The following is a 19,200-nucleotide window of genomic DNA, read 5'->3' on the forward strand; positions in this document are numbered from 1 at the left end:
GCGCAGCTCTCAAGCGTGGCCTGCACCTGCTTGAGCCTGACTGAAAGCAGAGGGTCCCAGGTGAAAGCTGCCCCAGCCATGATCCACTGCTCCCTGATCACTGCTGTCTCTATCCCTGCTGCTGGCAGCAGGGCAGGAGGTGACACCCTACAACTGAAAGCAGGGAATATTTCATTTGTAGCAAGTCTGCTGATATAACCCTGGATCAACACCTTGTGATTCAAATCCCAAGTTCATCTATAATGGAAACAATGAGTTTGGGAAGCCTGTTTTTGATGCAGTGAAGTGAGCAATCTGGTGCTTCCAGTTTCCAAATTCCACATTGTTTGTCATGTAATTTGTGCAGCAAAATCAGCACCTTGAAAGTACAAGGAATTCACACAAACATATCTTGGCATCGTGTTCTGCACATTTCTTTTTAAAAACAGGCTTCTAATTACACAGTTTGTTTTAGCTTATTGACTTTGGCAAGAAATTGCTTCTCTTTTAGTACATTGCTTTAAAATAAAAAGGTTTTTTCAGTCATTTATTATTGGCAGGATAGAAAGCAACTTCTGTTAAACTGCCTACAATGCTGGCATATTTATGGGTTCAAAGATACAAAGGAACTGAAATTCTAAAACAAAATCATTTTGGAATTAAAACTTACAAAAAGCAGAAGACTGACACTACAGCTTGGATTTCATGGGCAGAGGCTTCTGTGTATGTGTTTACTCTGCAATGTTACCTCTGTGCACAGCAGGTTGGGTTTCAGATGTTCATCATTTGTAAAACATCTTCCAGTGTTTGCAAAATGCATGAAATGGTGCCAAAAAAAGCTGCTAACTTTTGGGGTTGAAACCCTGTGTTTTGCAACCAGCCCTTGGCTGCTCTGCAGATGTGTTCAAAAGGGAGCCTCAGAGACTTTTGCAACAAAGAACTGGACCACAGCTGGTGTGGGTTTGCATCCCACACACAGCCCCATTCACTGCTAATTTCATGAGCTTTGAATGGTCTGACAGAACAACCTCCAAGAGAACGCTAATACAGCAATAAAATAGAAAATGAGAGACTTGGTAAACTAATACTGCCTCAAACTTCATGGTGTTTTCACAAAATGCATGGTTCAAGAACACCACCATCATAATGGGGTAAAGTTTTAGAAATCTATTACGGTTTGCATGACACATTTCTTGGCTTGGATGATGCCACTACTGATTTTTATTTGGAAACCTGAGTCCATATCAAACTGTCAGCTGATAATGTCAGTTTTATTTAGTTCATTCACATAAATCTTCAACAACAAAACCACATTGCAGATTAGAAACCATTTTCAAATAGCAAACAAACACAACATCATATCTTGAAAGTATCATTATTTCAAGGTAAAATATTTGTGACACATATGAAGCAACAGTAAGGCTTTAACTGTGTGGTTTTCTTGGTGAAAGTATCAAAAATACTTGGAAGACCTTCATTTGCATAATTTTCTTCACAGATTTTTTTTTTTTCTAGGGAGTTAGGTCTATTGACCAGCAGGAAACAGGTTCACTGCCTGACTCGAGCCTGTAATCTTTCTTGTACAACCTGAAATAAAATCAAAACAAGAGAAATTGTGATAAATCGAAGGGCAGGGCCAGAATTGCCCTGATGTGCAGAAGGCACCAGCAGTCAGAGACCTGTGTGGGCAGAGCTGCTCCTCAGCAGTCCCCAGGACCTGCACACTCACAGCATTTCTTCCCCATCACAGATGTGTGCCGGAAGCAGTTGAAGGATAGAAATTTTTTCTCATGGTAAATCCAACTGAGGAAGCACCCTCCCTGTCCAGGAAAACAATGCAAGCTGTACCCCCAGGGTGTAATTGTTTCCCCCAATGAAATAGGAGCCTTGAGTCCTGTAGCATCGCTTAAACAACAGATGCAGGCTGGTAGGGAAAAAAATTTAAATTCAAGGTATTTACACCAAAGAGGTGTGTTCTTACAAACACTCCCTCAGCTTCATTTCTTCTGATCTCTGGTATTTGCTGATAAAATACATCTCAAAGCACAAATGCCCCCATCCTCCCCCCCATATCTGGTACCTGGAAACTTCATGCTCAGATCCAGACACTCTCAGGAGTCTTTCCAGAGCTCTCTGATCACTGTTGGAGTTACTCCCAAATTGTGCTTTTGAATAAAATTGACCTAAGAAAGAGACACAGAAATTATTTAAAAATACAAACCAGCTGAGTGTTGTTGTTTGTTGAAGCCAAATGGCAGCTCTAACACCAGGAGAGCAGCTCTTCATCTCAGAAAACAAACCAAAGACCATGTTGGGATGCTCCATTAGTAAGTTTAGAAAATTCCTCTGTTTCAGCTTTGATTGCCTGTTATCCCTTAATACTCTCCACAGGAAGGTTCAGCCTTTCTTTGATGGTTTTTCACAATTATTTCTTCCTTGTGGTTTTTGGAATATGGAGCCTCTCCATTTGCAAAGTTTTCAAAGCAACTTCAGCTTAGGTCCCACCAGGATTTTTGGAGCCGAGACATTCAGGAGCAGCTGGCTTTCATTTCCTAACCATGATTGTTTACAGTTTAATATTTATAGTCTGTTATTTAACATCAAATGAATTTTCTGCATCAATCATGTCATTCCACAGCACTGTTGAGGTTAAGCCCAACTATTATTTCTGTCTTATTTTAATATCTTCTAAACCCACAATGGGCTACTTAGGGTTGTGCTACTGATGAGTGGAAAAGCATTGTGTTATGTTTCCAGGGTGTGACCTCCCCTCTTTGGGATTGCTGGGCAGTAGAAGTTCAATGTGCAAACAGAATAAATTAAATGCACAGTTTGTCTTTGCTGCACACATCCATACTGATACACACCCAGAACTCCAGTGACTTTGTCCGAGAAACGGTCGCTGTTCAAGAAGTAGAGCCCAAGGAAATCATCTGGAAACCTGACCAAGGAGATTTTTACTGTGACCATATCAGGAAGTGATGCTGTAACACTCTTTTCCTTTTCAACTGACACTGTCAGCCTAGGAAGTAAATAATGAAATTATTTCCAAGAAGAATGTGAAGAAAGAATATTTAACTAATTGACATTAGTTATCCAAAATAATTTCATTTTTGCCTTTTATCTCTTAGGAATTGCATTTTTTCCTGATCTGTTTGTAGTTATTTTTAAACTAGAAAATATTGAGTAGAATATCTTTTCTCTCTGTGCTGCACAACAGGTCTTGCAAATATACCAGGGGACAATTTTTTTGCTGATGAATACACCTTATTATCCATAATGACAAGAAATGCTTGGATGGGAGAAAAAAACTCACCATTTTAATGAGAAAAAGGTAGACTAATAAAATAATTCAATCTTTTTAATGAACTAGTCAAATTTTTTTTTCTTGGATATTTCACAAGTTTTTCAGACCTTGCCTTTCTTCTGACCCATTAATGTTATTGTGATCTCAGGTGGGCTTGCAGAACACAAATGTCCCTGTCATTTTGCTCCCTGCAGAGAGGATTAACAAAGCCACCCCCAAAGTGCTGATGCAAAGGCTTGGGTGCTGGATTGGAGCAGGAGGATCATTCTGCTTGGCAAATTATACTGGGACATAAATCCAGGCAGTTCTTGGCTCTGCTTGTATTACAAGAATAATTGAAAGCAGTTGTTGTAGGACTTGTTATTGTCTAGAACTGTATGTGGGGGAGCAGCGATGGGTGTCCTGTCTGCCCCAGGCCTGCAGGGGATCCTTGTGGAGATTTATTCCAGCAGTATAAAAAGGCTGGGGGAACCAGCTACACTCAGCTCTTCCTCGTGGCACTGAAGGATCCTGCTCTAATTACTCTAACAAATAAAGTCTGCTGTAAAAGTATCCTTTCTCCTACAGTGGACATTTAGTTACAGACAGCTATTCCAACACTTTATGCCTGTCCATAAAAAATGTCAGCTTCCCAGATGGGAGTTATTGCTTAAAACTGAGGAGAAAGAAAACCCCAGCCTGTGTGGAGCCAAGTGCTGTATAAAAGGGACAGTAAATGTCAAAGCCATCACTTGGCAGTGCTGGCTCTGCCCTGGAGGAACACAAAGTGGCTGCTGGTGGCACCAGGCTACTCTGCATGGCTCCTTTCCTTTAGAACATAAATAAAGGAACAGCAGGCTGGTGGTGCAGTTGTTCTGGTTCTCTTTACACAGGCATGGAGAATTAAAATCAAACTTCTTTTCTTCTCCAAATTTGAAACAGGGGATTATGAAGATTCCCTGCTGCTACTCACACTGATATGCTTGCTGGAGAAGGACATTTGGAAGCACTTACTTCAGGTAAATGGGAAAATAGAGGTCTGAATGAGCAAAGACTTGACACATTTTCAAGTTTAGGAAAGGACTGGGAGATGTTCCTTACCCCTGGATGGTGGAGGAGGCTGACTCAGTCCATGACAGCCAGCTGTTCTTGTTATTGTAGCTTAGAAGGATTGCGTGAGTGGAGACATGGACTTGCACAGGGGGATTCACATAGTTAACATCAAACTGCACAAAGTGATTTACTCCATCTCCAAGTTTCCCCGTCACTGTGAGTCCTTTAATACAAAATTTTCAGGTGAGTCTTCTCTAGTGGTACAAGTGATCTTAATAAACCTGCTCCAGTTTTTTTACTGAAACGACTCCAGGGTCTCAAATCTGATTTTGTGGGGCATTTCTGGATTTCACCTCCACATGCCCCAAGACTGTGGTGGGGTCACTAGAGCTTGTTTAACCCCCTGCTTCCACCTCCTGCACAGAGGTGTCTCTGTTCCATAATCAGAGCAGGTGCCTGGTGCCCAGGCCACGGCTCCTCAAGGACAGGAGCATGGAAAATCTGCTGTGCATCCAGAGTGTGGGCCTTTCTGTTGTCACACAGGGACCCAGAGGTTTAAGGTCTCTGCATCCTCCAAAGCCCCAAGGGCTGGGTAGGAGAAAACCCTAAGGACCAAGGAGGATGTGACACCAGAAGGAGAAGGTGACCCTCAGCCAGACCTGTGAGAAGTGCCCCCAGCTGCTGCACCATTAATATTGCCTAACAGAAAGGCAGAATTTACCACAGCCTCACCGGTCAGTGCGAGGCAGCAGGTGTGAGATGGCTCTTCTTGAGAGGGGGTTATTCCCAAAAACACCAACTGCACTCACAGACTCAGTGACTCTCCTTGTCTTGGTACTGGGGTAACGTGGCTCACTCACCTTGCTCTGGATCTGACAGCAGGGGGACAGAGGTTTGTGCTCCTTTAGGAATATTAAAGCAGATTCTTTCATTTGGTGTGGGCAATTGCGAGAGAAGTTGTGGATGTTCATCGGCTGAAAAACCTGACGGAAAATATCATCAACAAAAAAAAAAATCTAGCCTGTGCCCTGGAGAGGCACAGCAAAAGTAATTTCTAGATTTATACCTAAAACAGCAGTTATAGCTTTTATAGCTTTTATAGGATAGAATGATTAAGAACAAAATAATAATTGTTTAAAAGCACACCCAGACAACAGCACCCTGATATGAATGAAAGAAACAGATTGTGAATATAGAGTTTACTAAGGACAGTGAGCCCTTGAAAATGCCTAGGCTGAAGATTTGTTATACTGCATTTCTTATATCCTTGAGCCAGAGAGGTCTTCTCATGGAACACAGGAATATTTTCTACATAAATGGAAAGAACTAGCCAAGGTTTGCAAGAAGAGGTAAAGGATTTTCACAGAGTTGGTGCAGTCACAAAAAGCATTGTTGCATGAAGAGGTGTACATTACAGTTACATTAGTAATTGAAATGGGACTTGGAAGTGTGTCACTAACCAACAGGTTGTGCTCTTTTGGCATCTCTGGACCTGGAAACTGAAATAGTTAAAATTAGTTGAAAGAGTTTAATGAAACATTTTTCTCTAAGTCAGCTGATGAACCAGGACAAATGCTGGACAGAAACTTTTTAGCAGAGCTCTTCACTGATGATTACAGAGAGCCTTGCGTAAGACAAGATGTCCCAGTGGGGGCAAAAAGCATATCCAGTGCCTATTTCTCTCAGGATGGACCATGCCATAGGCCTAAGCTCAGCTGGAGCTGTGGGAGGGTTTAGAGGTGCATTTTAATGGGTCACTGGGGCAGTGTTGAATGCAGCACACCCATCCCAGCCCTCTGACCCCACTGTGAGCAGTTACCTGCTGAAAGCATCTTCCTGTTGCCTCGCGGTTGGACCTCAGAGCGCCTTCGAGCTGAAAGAACAGGGTTTTCCCAGTGTTCTGTTGCTTTGGGTTTATGCCTTGCACCTTCCACCCCACCCTTTCAAGCAGGGAATCTGTCCTGCTTACTGCCCACTGCATTTTTCTAGATACCCCTAGACTGGTGAATTATTTTGTTTTTACATTCATTTCTTTCAGCTTACTAATATATATTTTTCCAGATCCTTCATATTTATTTACAGGAGGCTTTTTTTTTTTTTTTCTGAAAAGGGAACAAGGTTGTCTTCAAAAGTTTATGGCTCTTTATAAAATATCTGTGGACTGAAATATATCTAATAAAACTAAATTGTGTATCAAGTAGGCATCTCCAATCCAAATGCATTTTTTAAATAAGGTTGCTATGACCCTACATATGAAATGAACTTCATAGAATTATTCTGAAGAGAAACAGAGGAGAAGTACTTACCAGCAGCTGACCCACTCTTCAGTCTAAGAGAACCTGGAGAAACAAAAAAGAGTATCCATGTTTTACTCATGATTGCATCACATACCTTACAGGAGTGGTTCTGCTATTGAACTCCCCAGCATCACTGTGGAACAGGAAACCTCCAAAGACAGGGCAGCATTGTGATTGCCTCAATACATTTCTGTGAAAGAACTAGAGCAAAACCAAGGTTCTTCACCTATAAAACTATTATTCAAATAAATGCAGTTTCCAGAGAGGAAAAAAAATACCTGAATCATCCTCAGAATGCATTCTTGAGCGGAATCTTTTGAAAGATGCTTCACACGTGGTAGGAAGAAGCCGCAAAAAATCATTAACACCATTGACTTGAAGAATTACTTTTCCTCAACAGCACAAATAATTTTGACCTTTGAGACTTTCTGAATGGCAGATTTTCTCCCTTTGACCCTGTTATCTATCCAAAACCTGCACAGACTGTAGCAGGCATTGCTTACAATTTACTTCACGCATTTTTTCAAATCTCAGATACTTCCCTCTACAGAGCAACCACCATGAACTATTTTGTTTGTTTTGTTTTGTTATTAGAGACTATGAAAATATGCTACTGGAAAAGAAGAAAACATTTACCTCCTGCTGGAAGACTGCTGGGCTTCTCATTATCTGTCAAGAGGAAGAGGGACAGATGAATGTCATACAGTCAACACTGAATTACTTTACCCCTGTGTACCAGCAACCTGGGACAAGGGCTTCAGGTGATGAGGGTTTTGTGTTAAAGGATGGGTATATAGAGCACTTGCAAAACTCTGACTGAGGCCATGCTTTCCCCCCTGCATTCATTTTTCCACTTAAATGCTACAGAGAAAAGTGTGGAACCCTTTTGCATTGTCAGGAATATAATAGTAACAGCTATTAGACTACCTTTAGTTAATATTTAAACAGACTATTTTCCATTTCAGTTGTAGTGCCCATTTCATCACTTCACCTTTCAAAAAAATCCTTCATGTTTTATTTTGAATGGAGGCCAGTCCCTGAACTCCTGCCTCCAATTTGCCTCGTTATATCACTATCAGATGAACCCAACTGGAAGTCAATAACAATGAATCAAGAAGAGCTGAGTGTTTCAGGGGAGCTGTTCTTACCAGCCTCAGTGGGTTTGTTTGCCAGCTCCTGCTGCTGCTGGGGTTTGGTGACCACCATGGAAGTGAGGGGTGTGACAAAGCTGTACCGCAGGGACAGATCCAAGGCTTGGGCCTCCAGGGCCTTCTGGTCCCCTTCTTGGGCTGAAATACTAAAGTCTGTGTTAATGATGAAGCAAAAATGTGTGGAGACTCTGAACAAATCACCTTCAGATTCCTTTACATATTAGCTGTATCTCCACAGACATTTGTTATTGAAGGGTCGGTAGTCTTGTGGGGATAACTCAACTGTTCATGTGCCTGAAATTATGGACATGCTCAATTCTTTGCAACACTGGAGCCTATGTCTGGTTTAAATACACAGAAGTAATAGATACATGATCTATGAAGTATCTTATTTTCATCCATATTGTTCTATTCCCTAGCTATTGCCATTTCCTTATCTACAGACATTACTTCTGGTTATGCAAGAATAGCTCAACACAGTCCATACAACTGAAATCTATCTCATAGTAATTTCATGAAGAATGTGTTACACTGCATGTTCATATATATATGAAATTGAATGTTGTAGTGCTACCATGAACTGAAAGGCATTTCAAGTTCATCTTACAGTAATGTAGTATTCTCCCAGTATCTTATGGGTTTGATACTATCTGGAGAAATATTTCTGTTTCTTTGTATTTTCTGATCATATCATTTGTGAATAAGGAATTTGTGTTTTGAGAAGTTGGAAGTTTGTTATGTGAAGCATTGAAATCACTTACGCTTCTTCCAGAAGCTGCTGAATGGTCAAGTAAGCCCAGAGTCTCTCTATGAAATTCCCAAAGATGTATCTTTGATTTTGGAATACTTGCTCCTTCTCTTTGACATTTACTTCTTCCTTAAGAGTCAAGTTACTCGTGTGCTGAAGTGGGAGAAAACTGACCATCAAAAGAACAGCTCCAGACTTCATTTATAGTCACATTATTAGACTTAAAAGGATATCTTTCAGTACAACTTGTCCTTTGATTTTGTTCTTTCCCATTGGAAAATGCAACTCCAAAGTATCTAAAAAGCATGTATTTTAGATATGTATTTCTGGACTTGAAACAATGATGAAAAAGAGGTAATTAAATTCTATTTCAGCATTTTTGAGATCAACAATTGAGATTCCCTATTTCAGCGCAACAATAGAAACCTAAAAGTGCCTAAAAGGCAAAAATATTTGGATTTTGTTAAAGAATCAACAAAACAGAATTAAAATTGGCTTTTGATTATTTGTGGATATTCTTCAAGGTTTTTCTTTTGTAACAATTTCAAGAGAGGGTAATTTTAGCAAATTATCTGGGGGTTCAAACAATGGGGAGAGAGCTGAATGCCCAAATGTAAAGAACACATACTAAACAAAAAACACTTCTTGAAGCCTCCTGTGGGGCCACAAAAGACAGAAGGGAGAGATGTTTTTCACAATTAGTAAACTAAACACTTACTGACTGAGCTTTAATTTCCACTGGCAAAAGATCCAGCTCATTGCTAATCTTTCCAGACACTGTAATTTCAGATCCTTTAAAAAACAGCTTGAAATTGTTCTTGGTTAATCCTTCAATGGAATTTTCTGGATATTGCATTTCAATTTGCATTAATACTGGGGTAGCCACTTCTTGATAAAAGCCCTAAAGAAAAGCAGTGAGACAGAGAACAAACACAAATGACAGCAAAATTGTGCAAAGCAATATGTTGAATGTCTAAAGCACCCTTAAAAAGCTTTTTCTTTAGTAGTGCAAGATTACTGCAAACTCAGAAATTGTCCACTTCCCCTGGACAATTTCTCTTTTTACAGTACAGAAATGTGTAAGTTTCCCAGTTTGCCTGAATGTGGCTGATTTGAGGACTTTGAGTCATGGATACATGGAGGATACAAACCCTCAGATACCCCAAAATTGCCTTCCTCCCTCCACTAAAGTAACAGGTAAACTCAACCCCAACATTTCATCTTGGAAAATCTGTGATTTTGCTGCCAGGACTAGACATAAGCTGTAGCTGATGGATGGTTTTCCTGGCACATTCCTTACTCCTGACCTGCAGCTGCAGGGCTGCATCAGCATTTTCATAGATACGCCGTGCAATTCCCCCATTGCTCAGGGCCATTTTCTCCAGGAATTTATAGCTGACATCAAATCCGAAGCCAAGGCAGAAGAGAGCATATTTCCCATTGATTGCTTTCTGAACGTTTTCTTGAATTACTTCCACGCTTCTCTCACCTGTAAATGAAACAAAAACACCATTGTGGGTTTGGGTCTTTTCATGTGCAAAAAGACTGCAGCAGGTTAATGGAAAATTCTGCCTGAAGTTTTTAAAAATAATTCAGAATAAAATACTAAAAAGATAGGGGATAGACTGCTGGTAATTGAATTGGAAATGAAAGCACGACTCTGCCTATGGAGTGCCAGAACATGATTCTCCCCCTGAATGACTTTTACTAGGTTCTACTGATGTTGTCATGGCTAAGTGCAAAATATTTTATAGGATTACAGGGCCAGAGGAGATTTTTAGTACAGAAGGGACACACACTACAAGTTAACAACACAAGGGATGGATACACTTCATCAAGCATTCAAAAGACAAGTACCATCCATAAAAAATATTTGTGTCAATTCAGAGAAGAATGGATTGGTTAATGGTGCAATTCCAACAAACTGCCAATGAACTCAGCCATGCTTCTCTCCCAGCTCCTTTGTGTGACAGAAGGAAAAGATTTTCACACCATCATCTTACCCCATTTGAAGAGCTGTTGATGGCCATGTATGGAGAGCTTCTCCATCAGCATTTCTAGGCAGGAACTGTCACCACCTGTAGCAATATCATGGGAGCAGCTCCGATTTTTCCCTTTCAGCTTCTTTGCTAAGGAAGGCAGGATGCCATAATGCCTGACACTCCACCCCGGCCTGATTTCTAACTGCTGGATGTGGGAAGCACTGGAGACTCACTGTGACTGTGCTGGGAGGCAGCACTGTGAGTTGAATTTAATTAAAAAACCCACACAAAATCAACAAACCCCAAAGAAGAATGGCTCACACAATCTAAAAGGCAGACTGATTTTTTTAAGGACTTTCAGATGAATTAATATTGCTGGCTTTGGAGTGATGCTGGTGCCACACAAAGCTAAGACAAACCCTTGTTCAAGACAAGAGAGTTTTTGCCATTGCACTGGGAGTTGTTGCTTATTTCACCTGATATTTCAATCCCAATCCTTTGGTTTGTGCTGTCACAGCTGATCACTAATTAAGACATGGCAAAGAATACAGAACAAGAAGTACCTTGAAAATATCTCAAGTTTGAGGCACAAAGGGTGAAGAAGAACAAACAGTACCTCTCAAATAGGACTGTACACAGTATCTGCAAAATGCCCATGTTTGATCTCTGGATATTTTACTTTTCTGTTTCAACTGTGCCTGGAGTATCTCCAGTTCCCGTGAGTTTTTAAACTGGGAATGCAGCAAATGGTATGCAGCAAAACAATTCCCGGCTGAAGGATGTGCAGTCACAGGCAGGCAGGCTCTGCCATCACTCTCAGCAGAGCCCTCTCATAATCTGCCTCTCTACATCCAGCAGTAGCTCAGCCAGCGTATTCCAAAGCTCTTCTAAAACACAGGCTAGGTCTAAAATATTGGGATGTAAGTGTAAAAGATAAAAAAAAAAAAAAACAGGGGAGGGAGGTCTGAGCGCAGCATTCACTCACCAGAAGTGGGCTGGCCATCTGTCAGCAGAATGATCATGGAGACGCTGCGCTCCGGCAGCCGCTCGGCTTTGTCCAGCACGGCCACGGCAGCCAGCAGGGCACCGCTGATGTCCGTGCCTGCGAGGAGAGAGCAGGCATCGCTCACTTAAACAGCGGAACCGGCCGCAGAGATCGCTGCCCTTCAGCTGCAGAGGCCCTGCTGACTTGTTTAAAGTTTTCTGCAGGAAGTAATCTTTCCGAGAGAGGAGGATTTAGGGACTTAGCCTACTGGAGTTAATTACCGGGTGTTATATTGCAGTGGCAGTGCGGGAGTATTCTTTTGGGAGCATTTTCCACACATACGTCATGGGAAATACAAACATGTCCAGAGCCATTAAAAAGTGCTTAAGTAAACACACTGTCATCGGTTATCCTGTATTTAAGAGAAGTTTCCCTGCCTTATATAAGAAGTCAGAGAAAAGAGCCGAGAATGGTGTTAGCGCCTGGGGTAAGGAAACTTTGTTAATACCGACAGTGTAACATTAAAGGGAGACAGAGCCCTTGAGATGTGCTTAAAACTAAAAACACCAAGCACACTGACTGATGCAGCAACTGACATATCACTGTCTGTTTTGCCTAGGTTTTGTTGTTTTTTTTTTTCCTGTGGCATGGCTTACAAGGGTGTACAGCTTTGGATGTGTTTTGTTTTGTTTTTTACAAGGGGACACTTGATATATTAAAAGAAAAAATCAGCAAATTGCTCTCAAATGTTGAGTGGATTGCCATTTTTCTGTAGGAAAAAAAAAGTGCTATCAAGGAATCTTCCAATTATCTCTATGATAAAAATTGGAAACAAGACTCTGTGGCTTGTATGGTTCACAGATGTGCTGTAAGCATCTCATATATATTATATAACTAGATCTGTCTCATAATGTAGTCACCAGTCTGTCCACTCACAGGCTTTCTTTCCCACTCATCACTTACAAGTCTTATAAACTGACTTGCTTTGTAAGCACTGGTGGTAGCTCCGGGGCACTACATAACTAATAAAAATAATTATTTTCTAAGTAATTTTTTTCCACTGGGTGCATATTTGTGGCTATGAGCACATGTACCTCCCCTGGCAGTGAGAGTCTGCACCAGGGCTGCAGCACTGGCCACGTTCTCCTCGGTGGCTGGCAGCAAAGAGCTCTTCCACTCCACCACTTTGTTGTTGAAGGTGATAAAGCTGAAATGATCTTCTGGGCGGAGGTCCTGCAAAATCTTCAGCAGGGCATCCCTTGTCTGTTCCAAGGAGAAAACAATAATTTTGATTATTTCCACTCCTTTGCCAGATCTGGGATTGAAATTGCAGCATAATAAGGGGGTTCTATACAGCTCTGTTCCAGATGCAGACCAATGCCTTTATTAAACCCTAGTGGTACGTTTTAGGTTGAGACAATCAGAAATAGATAATTCACTTAACTCACAGACACAAAATCCAACCTATGAGGGCTGTAGGGGGCTTGTCTGCTCTGAAGCAGAGCTACACACACAGTCATCAATAAATGTAAAACAGGTAACAGATAAATTAACTCTCTAGGCTTCATTACAGAAAAACATAAACACAAGAAGTTCTGCAAATATACAGAAAGCTCTCTCTGCCTCAATGTTTAGTACCCATGAAAATAGTTGTGTCAGACAAGAGTTACTCTTTAATAACTTCAATCTGTGCATATGTATTTTCAAGCATTTCTATAAGTCTGAACATTTTGCTGTGTACAAAACCAGTGTGTGTTTCCAATGAAAAATTCTCAGTTGCTTCCTCAGAGGTCTGGGTGGGGTGTGTGTGCCTGCTGCTAACAGAGGTCATGCTTTGACAGAAGTTACCTGTTCAATTTTTCTGCCTGTCATGGAGCCACTTCGGTCTATAACAAAGATGACATTTTTGGGAAGCACTGGCATTTCTTGGGGTGCAAAGTAATGGACAAAATACCCATTGACAATCTGAAACACAGAATGTGAAATCACCTATAAATGTACATCTAAAGAAATAAAGAATAAATCTTAACATTCTGGCATAGCAAGAAGTGGGGAGCATGCTCAGCATTCTGCTCTTCTTGATAAGCCCAAATCAAAGAGCTTAAATTAAAGAAAGTAAAATGTATTTCCTAGCTGGAAGCAAGACTGTCTGTAGAGAGAAAATTACCACAAAGCAGCATGCATACATACATATATATTAGACACCTCAGTGCCATATGTGTGATATATGCATATTATCACTGTGTATCACATTACCTCTTTATCATTACCTATGAGTACATCTCTGCTGAATTACTGCCACCTTTTAGCACACCCGTGTGTACTTCATTAGTGAAATGATATGGAAAATACTCTATTTTATTCCCTAGAATATGCCTTGGTTCATAAATATTTGTTAAGTTCCTGCTGTATTTAGTTATGCCTGAGTTATCATAAAAAACACAGAGACCAAGCATCAATTTAAGTTACATAAATCACATTCCTCTAAACTTCATTTACAAGAAGCCACAAATACACTTTAGAGGAGCCAAAATAATAATAATAATAAAAGAGTGTAAAGAGACATCTATGAAATACCAATATAGAATTGGTATTTGAATAAAATTTGAAAGATTTATGGTTTTTTTTCCTGAGTGATCTGGTTTTGCAATATACCTAGGTGTCTCTAGGGATTTATCAAGTATCACCCTCAGTTCCTGCTGACCCTGGATTAATGGGAAGAGCTTTTCCTGTCATTCTTGGTGTTTCAAAGCAAGTGTTGCTGCTTTGCTGATTGCACTTCACATTCAGACTTATCTGTGGTCTGAAATTGTTTTCATTTCTATTTTTTTTACCTGTATATCACCTGCAGTGGCTTCTCTCTTAACATCGTAACGCACAACAAAATCACCATTGAGGAGCGTTTCATCAAGTTGAGAATTTTTCTTCTGTTGATCCAGAGTTGGCTTAAATAAAATATGAGCCTGCAAAGCAATCAGAAGGAAATATTTAAAGCAATATAACTTAGAGCTGCCACCGGCAGTAACCTCTGGCAGCTGCTGCTTTACCTTGGTTTCGTTCTGCACTTTGGTGAGCGCCTCAGTTAACTCATTTGTCATGAACGTGCTGTCTGTCTCCAAGAAGTGAATGCCCTGGGGCTCAAAGATGTGCACATCGATCTGGCAGCAGAGAAGAAATCAGCATCAACTTCTCAGAGGCAAGAAAACCCACGGCTGTGCTCCCTGCCCAGCTCACCTGAAAGTGCTTAACGAGCTGCTTGGGCTGGACCTTGATGAGCAGCTCATACTTCCCCAGCTGCCGCTTCAGCAGCTCCTCATAGGTCAGCTCAAAAGTGGCTTTGCTGGCGGCCGCGATGCTGACGGACACGTGGAACTGCTCCAGCTTCCTGTCTGTAATTCTGGGAGGGGAGAAGGACAGGGATTTATCTCCTGCAGGGAGGGTTTCCTTGTGGTGGCCAAGAGTTTGTGAAGTGTGTGAAATAAAGGCCAAGGGGACACATGGGATAAGACAAAAAAAAAAAAAAAAAAAAAAAAAAAAAAAAAAAAAAAAAAAGGTAGCAGTAAATATTGTTCATGATAGAGAGGATTTTTTACATTGCAGGTGCTATTATGTACACCACATATATTACATTAATGTGTCAGGGGTGCAAGCTGAGAAATGGAGCAGAAACCCCTACATGCCTCAGACTGAAGACCTGTGAAGCACAGAGTAAATACACCCTGAAACTGCGATATCTGTTCAAGTGCCATGGTCCTCTGTGCTTGCAAGGAAGCAGACACAGCACTGAGCATCATTCCAGCATGGCAAGATGCTCTTGAATGACGGGGAGCCAGGCTGGATGGAGATCTGAGCACCTGAAATGTGTCCCTGCCCATGGCGGGGGCTTGGAACTAGATGATCTTTAAGAAGCCTTGACCCTGAGATTAGCTCAATTGGTCAGAGCATGGTGCTAGTAACACCTTGGTTGTTGGTTCAATCCCTCTATAGGCCATTCAGGTAAGATTTGGACTTGAGGATCCTTGTAGATCCCTTTCAAGAACATTCCCTGATCTGTGATTCAGTGATTCTATGACAGCAAGTCCCAAGGAACTGCTAAACAGGGATGCTTCCTACTGGAGCCCATTGCAGGACCATCTATAAATCATATATATGTGAATTTATATATATGTTAAAAAAAAAGAAATATATATATATATATGTACACACACAGACACATACACAAAGACAGACACATTATTCCTCCCACCAAGAACCCGACTGATTTTCACATTTGTCCCCACTGAGACGTGGCTGTGTCCAGGGTTTCATCTGCCCCCAGCCAAACAGGGAGGGGTGTTGGAGCAGCCTTACTCAGAATACCAACATACTTGACAAGGCCAGCGCTCTGTCCCTGTGAGACTGCCGTGTCATACACAGTCTGAGCAGCAGCTTTCTCCTTTATTATTCCTGGGTATACTTCACCATCCATGGACCTGTTTGGTTTCCATCAAAATTAATTAATATTAGAAGGAATGCACTGGGGAAAGGAATTCAACGGAAGACTTTTGTGGCTCTCTGGGCATGATCAAGGGACACTGTTTCCTCTCAAATCCCTCCCCACCCAGGAGGATGCCAGGAGCCCCCACCACAACACAACCCCTGTCCTTGCAGAGTCTTGAGGAGGCTGGAGCAGGAGAAAGATCATGACTGAATATGTCTGTTACCCACCCAGTGCAGCAGGCAGCCTGGCCCTGGGCACCTCTTTTCTGCCTGCCTACTACTTAGCCCCACGGAACATTTTTGCAGAGGACCCTCTTTGTATTCTTCGCCCAGCAGTTCCTGAGCAGAAAGATGAATCCCCCCAGAGCTGCCTCCTTGACACTGCAGGGAAGAACCGGTCCTACATGGAGAAGTTGGTGATGAAGGCTGTCTTAGGTATCTCCATTTCAAAGGTGGCCTCTCGGGACTCATTGCCTCGGTTGACAATTCTGCTGGTGATGACAGTGTGAGCAAATCGTGATGTGACCTTGCAGTCCACGTGGAGGCTGTAGATTTCAATATCAGGCTGGAAAAAACAATAAACAGACTGAGACAGAAACACCCAGGTTTTGCTCCCAAGTCTTACCTGGATGATGCTTTTGGAAAAGTTTGATGAAGGAATGAGCTCTTAGAAAGCCTGGCTGGAACTGGGGAGGGGATTGTTCTGAACCAGTCTGCTTCTTCCCATCTCTGCAGCCACTACCATGCAAAACCTGCAGCTACCTCTGCATTCTGCTGTTCCACAGAAGCTTCTGTTGAACCTTTTTCTCTCCTTGGGGTACAGTGAAGCTGCTGCTCCATCACCCCAGTGCATTGCCCAAGATTTTTCTCAGGAAGATCAGAAGCCTCTTTAAGCCTGACCCAGGGAAGGCCCCTGCTTTTTGTGCAACTGTTTATTTCCCTCCCAGCTGTTGACTTTGCTGCCTGTTTTCCAGTCTGGTACCTTGTGTCCCACAGGATGTTTAGCCAGCTTGAAACCTCGCATGAGCCTCCCACCCCCTCACTGGTTGCACAAGCAGAGGTGCCCTTTGAGCACTCAGGTTTCCTCTGGTCTGCTTCTTCCAGGACCCCTGATGCCCAAAGGAGGAGGGCACCATTCTGGAGCTGCCTGGAACACCCCAGAGGGTGGCTGGACTGAGAGCTGCCTGAAGCACCTGCCTACACGGACACCTCCTTTTGCATTTGGGATGTCTCTCTAAAGGTCCTGCCCATGTTCCAGCAGTGGCACTAAGAAAGGCTCTTCTGGGCATCACCAGTCTCACAACAGTCCAACAGCTGATGAAAATAAAAAAGCTCAGCATCAGAGCATATCATTGCACTTCTGTTCTGTTTCCAGCCTCCAAGTCTTTCGAATGGCTAATTGATCTTTAGCTATTTTGATAATTAGTGTCCTATACTTTGCTTGCCAGCTAATACCATTCAGTGGCCTCTTCTCAGTTAGGACACTGGCTGAAATTCAAAAGTTTGCTGCCCTGCCACACTCAAACCTGCCCGTGGCATATTCAGAGTGAGGTTTTGCCATAAGGAACACCAAGCCACAAGCCGTGGCTCACTGGGGCAGTGTAGGCGCTTGGTGGCAATTGCTGCCCAATGAAGATCCTTCCAGCACAGGAGGAGCTTTTCCTGTGCAAAATTTACCTGGTGCAGAATTTACTCTGCTGCCACGTGCCCAAGGGATGCTGCAGGGGGAAGGACCTGGATCTCCTGCAATCACCCAGCCCTAACAGCATCTTAGGCTGTGGCCAGCACAAACCAGGGCTCAGTGGGATGCAGCATGGGGAGGAGCTTTGCTGTGCCCCTGCTGAAAGAAGCAGAGAGGACCAGCCCCAGGCCTGTACCCCAAAGCAAAAGTGCTGTGGGCCCATTCACCCCATCCATGGCTTCCTGCAGAGCTCTCGGCTGCCCCTGCACAAGGCTGACCCTGCCCCCCAACACCCTCCTTCATTTCAGTTCCACTTCACCCTTTTCTGAATAGGCATGATGGACAGAGAAACCTTCTGACTTAAAGCTTCCTCTTCCTCTCTAATACTGATGTTTTTACAATGCCACCAGTCACCACTGTGATGGTACAAAACAGAGTTTGCTCCTCTACATAGTGCAAATAACTTTCTACTTCCCTCTTTTCCATTCCATATTTATTATTAAAGACTCATCAGAAACCTCCTGGCACTGCCTAGTGCTTGCTTGGTCCTGTGTCAAGACCCAGACCTCATCCGGTGGCCAAAGCAGAGTTACTGATCTCTCAAATTTGGTATCTTACATCCCAAAAAAAGAGCATGATCAAAACCATCTGCAAGTGCCTCCTGCTACATTTCTAGTATAACAGCCCAAACAAACAACCCAAAAGACCTTAAAAGGACCCAAAACTCTAAAATCTCAACACAATCCACCCAAGTCTCCCCAGGAGGTGTTACCAGAGGAGTTACCTGCACTAGCTGGCCAATTACCACAATACCACCACATCAGCAAATGAGCAAATGAGATATTGATAATAAAAATAAAGCAAATACCTTCTGAACAATAGTTTCTGCTAATACTATGAGTGAGGAAAAGACCATCAATGCAAGCAATGTTCTCTGCTCCATTTTGGAAAAAACCAAATTTTCAAATGAAATCTCTATTTATCTTAATCAGTTAATGAGTAACTTGTACTTGGGGATATCACGTAGACTTTGAAGAGACACAGAAATGTAATATTTACCCATTAAACATAGGTAAAACTTGGACTTGGTTAATGCTTATTATTCCAACAGATCTTTGCTCTTAAACATTAAAATTTGAATGTTTCATAAAACATAAAATTAAGAAATCTCTCTATATTTTTTTTAAAAAAAATTAGATATCACTGTGTCACATTAAATCCCTCAGGCAGATGACTTGGTCCGTTCAACAGGCTGGAGGAATCTCTACCATATTCCACAGCAATAATTTGAAAGGGCACATACTTAACATTGTCACAGGTTCTTCAGAGATTTGGAGATGGCCAGGACAGGCAGCATTCACATGAGATATTACAGATGATGGCTTTTTCAGCCTTTGTGCCTCCCTGCCCAACTGGCCATGATCCTTGGAAGGAAATGCCATTCATTGTCATAAATTAACACAAAGATCCTGTGGAAATATAAGCATCTGTGTTTTCTTCATGCCTGTTTTACAAAGTGCCCATGTAGACAGCAAGCTTCTAGTAGCCTTAGAGTTGCA

General features: G+C 42.1%; 1 protein-coding gene across 1 annotated transcript; it reads right to left on the reverse strand.

Annotated features, from left to right (window-relative positions):
• Window positions 1-824: 824 nt before the first annotated feature.
• Window positions 825-18,569, reverse strand: ITIH4 (inter-alpha-trypsin inhibitor heavy chain 4). The gene is made up of 23 exons (XM_066195534.1): window positions 18,510-18,569; window positions 16,365-16,525; window positions 15,849-15,953; window positions 14,716-14,878; window positions 14,529-14,639; window positions 14,316-14,444; window positions 13,330-13,446; window positions 12,576-12,744; window positions 11,482-11,598; window positions 10,518-10,592; window positions 9,822-10,003; window positions 9,233-9,415; window positions 8,528-8,667; window positions 7,764-7,912; window positions 7,252-7,284; window positions 6,625-6,657; window positions 6,138-6,191; window positions 5,779-5,817; window positions 5,179-5,301; window positions 4,367-4,541; window positions 2,847-3,001; window positions 2,060-2,162; window positions 825-1,566 (listed from the first exon to the last, which is right to left on the reverse strand). The coding sequence occupies exons 1-23, from the start codon at window positions 18,555-18,557 to the stop codon at window positions 1,491-1,493; spliced, it is 2,640 nt and encodes an 879-aa protein (XP_066051631.1). The 5' UTR covers window positions 18,558-18,569; the 3' UTR covers window positions 825-1,490.
• Window positions 18,570-19,200: the final 631 nt, after the last annotated feature.

This window comes from Chamaea fasciata, unplaced genomic scaffold, assembly GCF_029207755.1.
Source record: "Chamaea fasciata isolate MVZ Bird 193981 ecotype frontalis unplaced genomic scaffold, bChaFas1.0.hap1 SCAF_13, whole genome shotgun sequence".
NCBI lineage: Eukaryota > Metazoa > Chordata > Aves > Passeriformes > Sylviidae > Chamaea > Chamaea fasciata.

Bases quoted from the DNA above. Each gene is read 5' to 3' on its own strand.
- ITIH4 (XM_066195534.1), bottom strand. From the start codon at position 18,557: ATGGTCTTTTCCTCACTCATAGTATTAGCAGAAACTATTGTTCAGAAG. The intron at 10,004-10,517 runs GTAAGATGATGG...TTTCATTTACAG, and splicing joins TCAACAGCTCTTCAAATGGG to GTGAGAGAAGCGTGGAAGTA. The intron at 5,818-6,137 runs GTAACTGCTCAC...TAACTATTTCAG, and splicing joins CAGGAAGATGCTTTCAGCAG to TTTCCAGGTCCAGAGATGCC.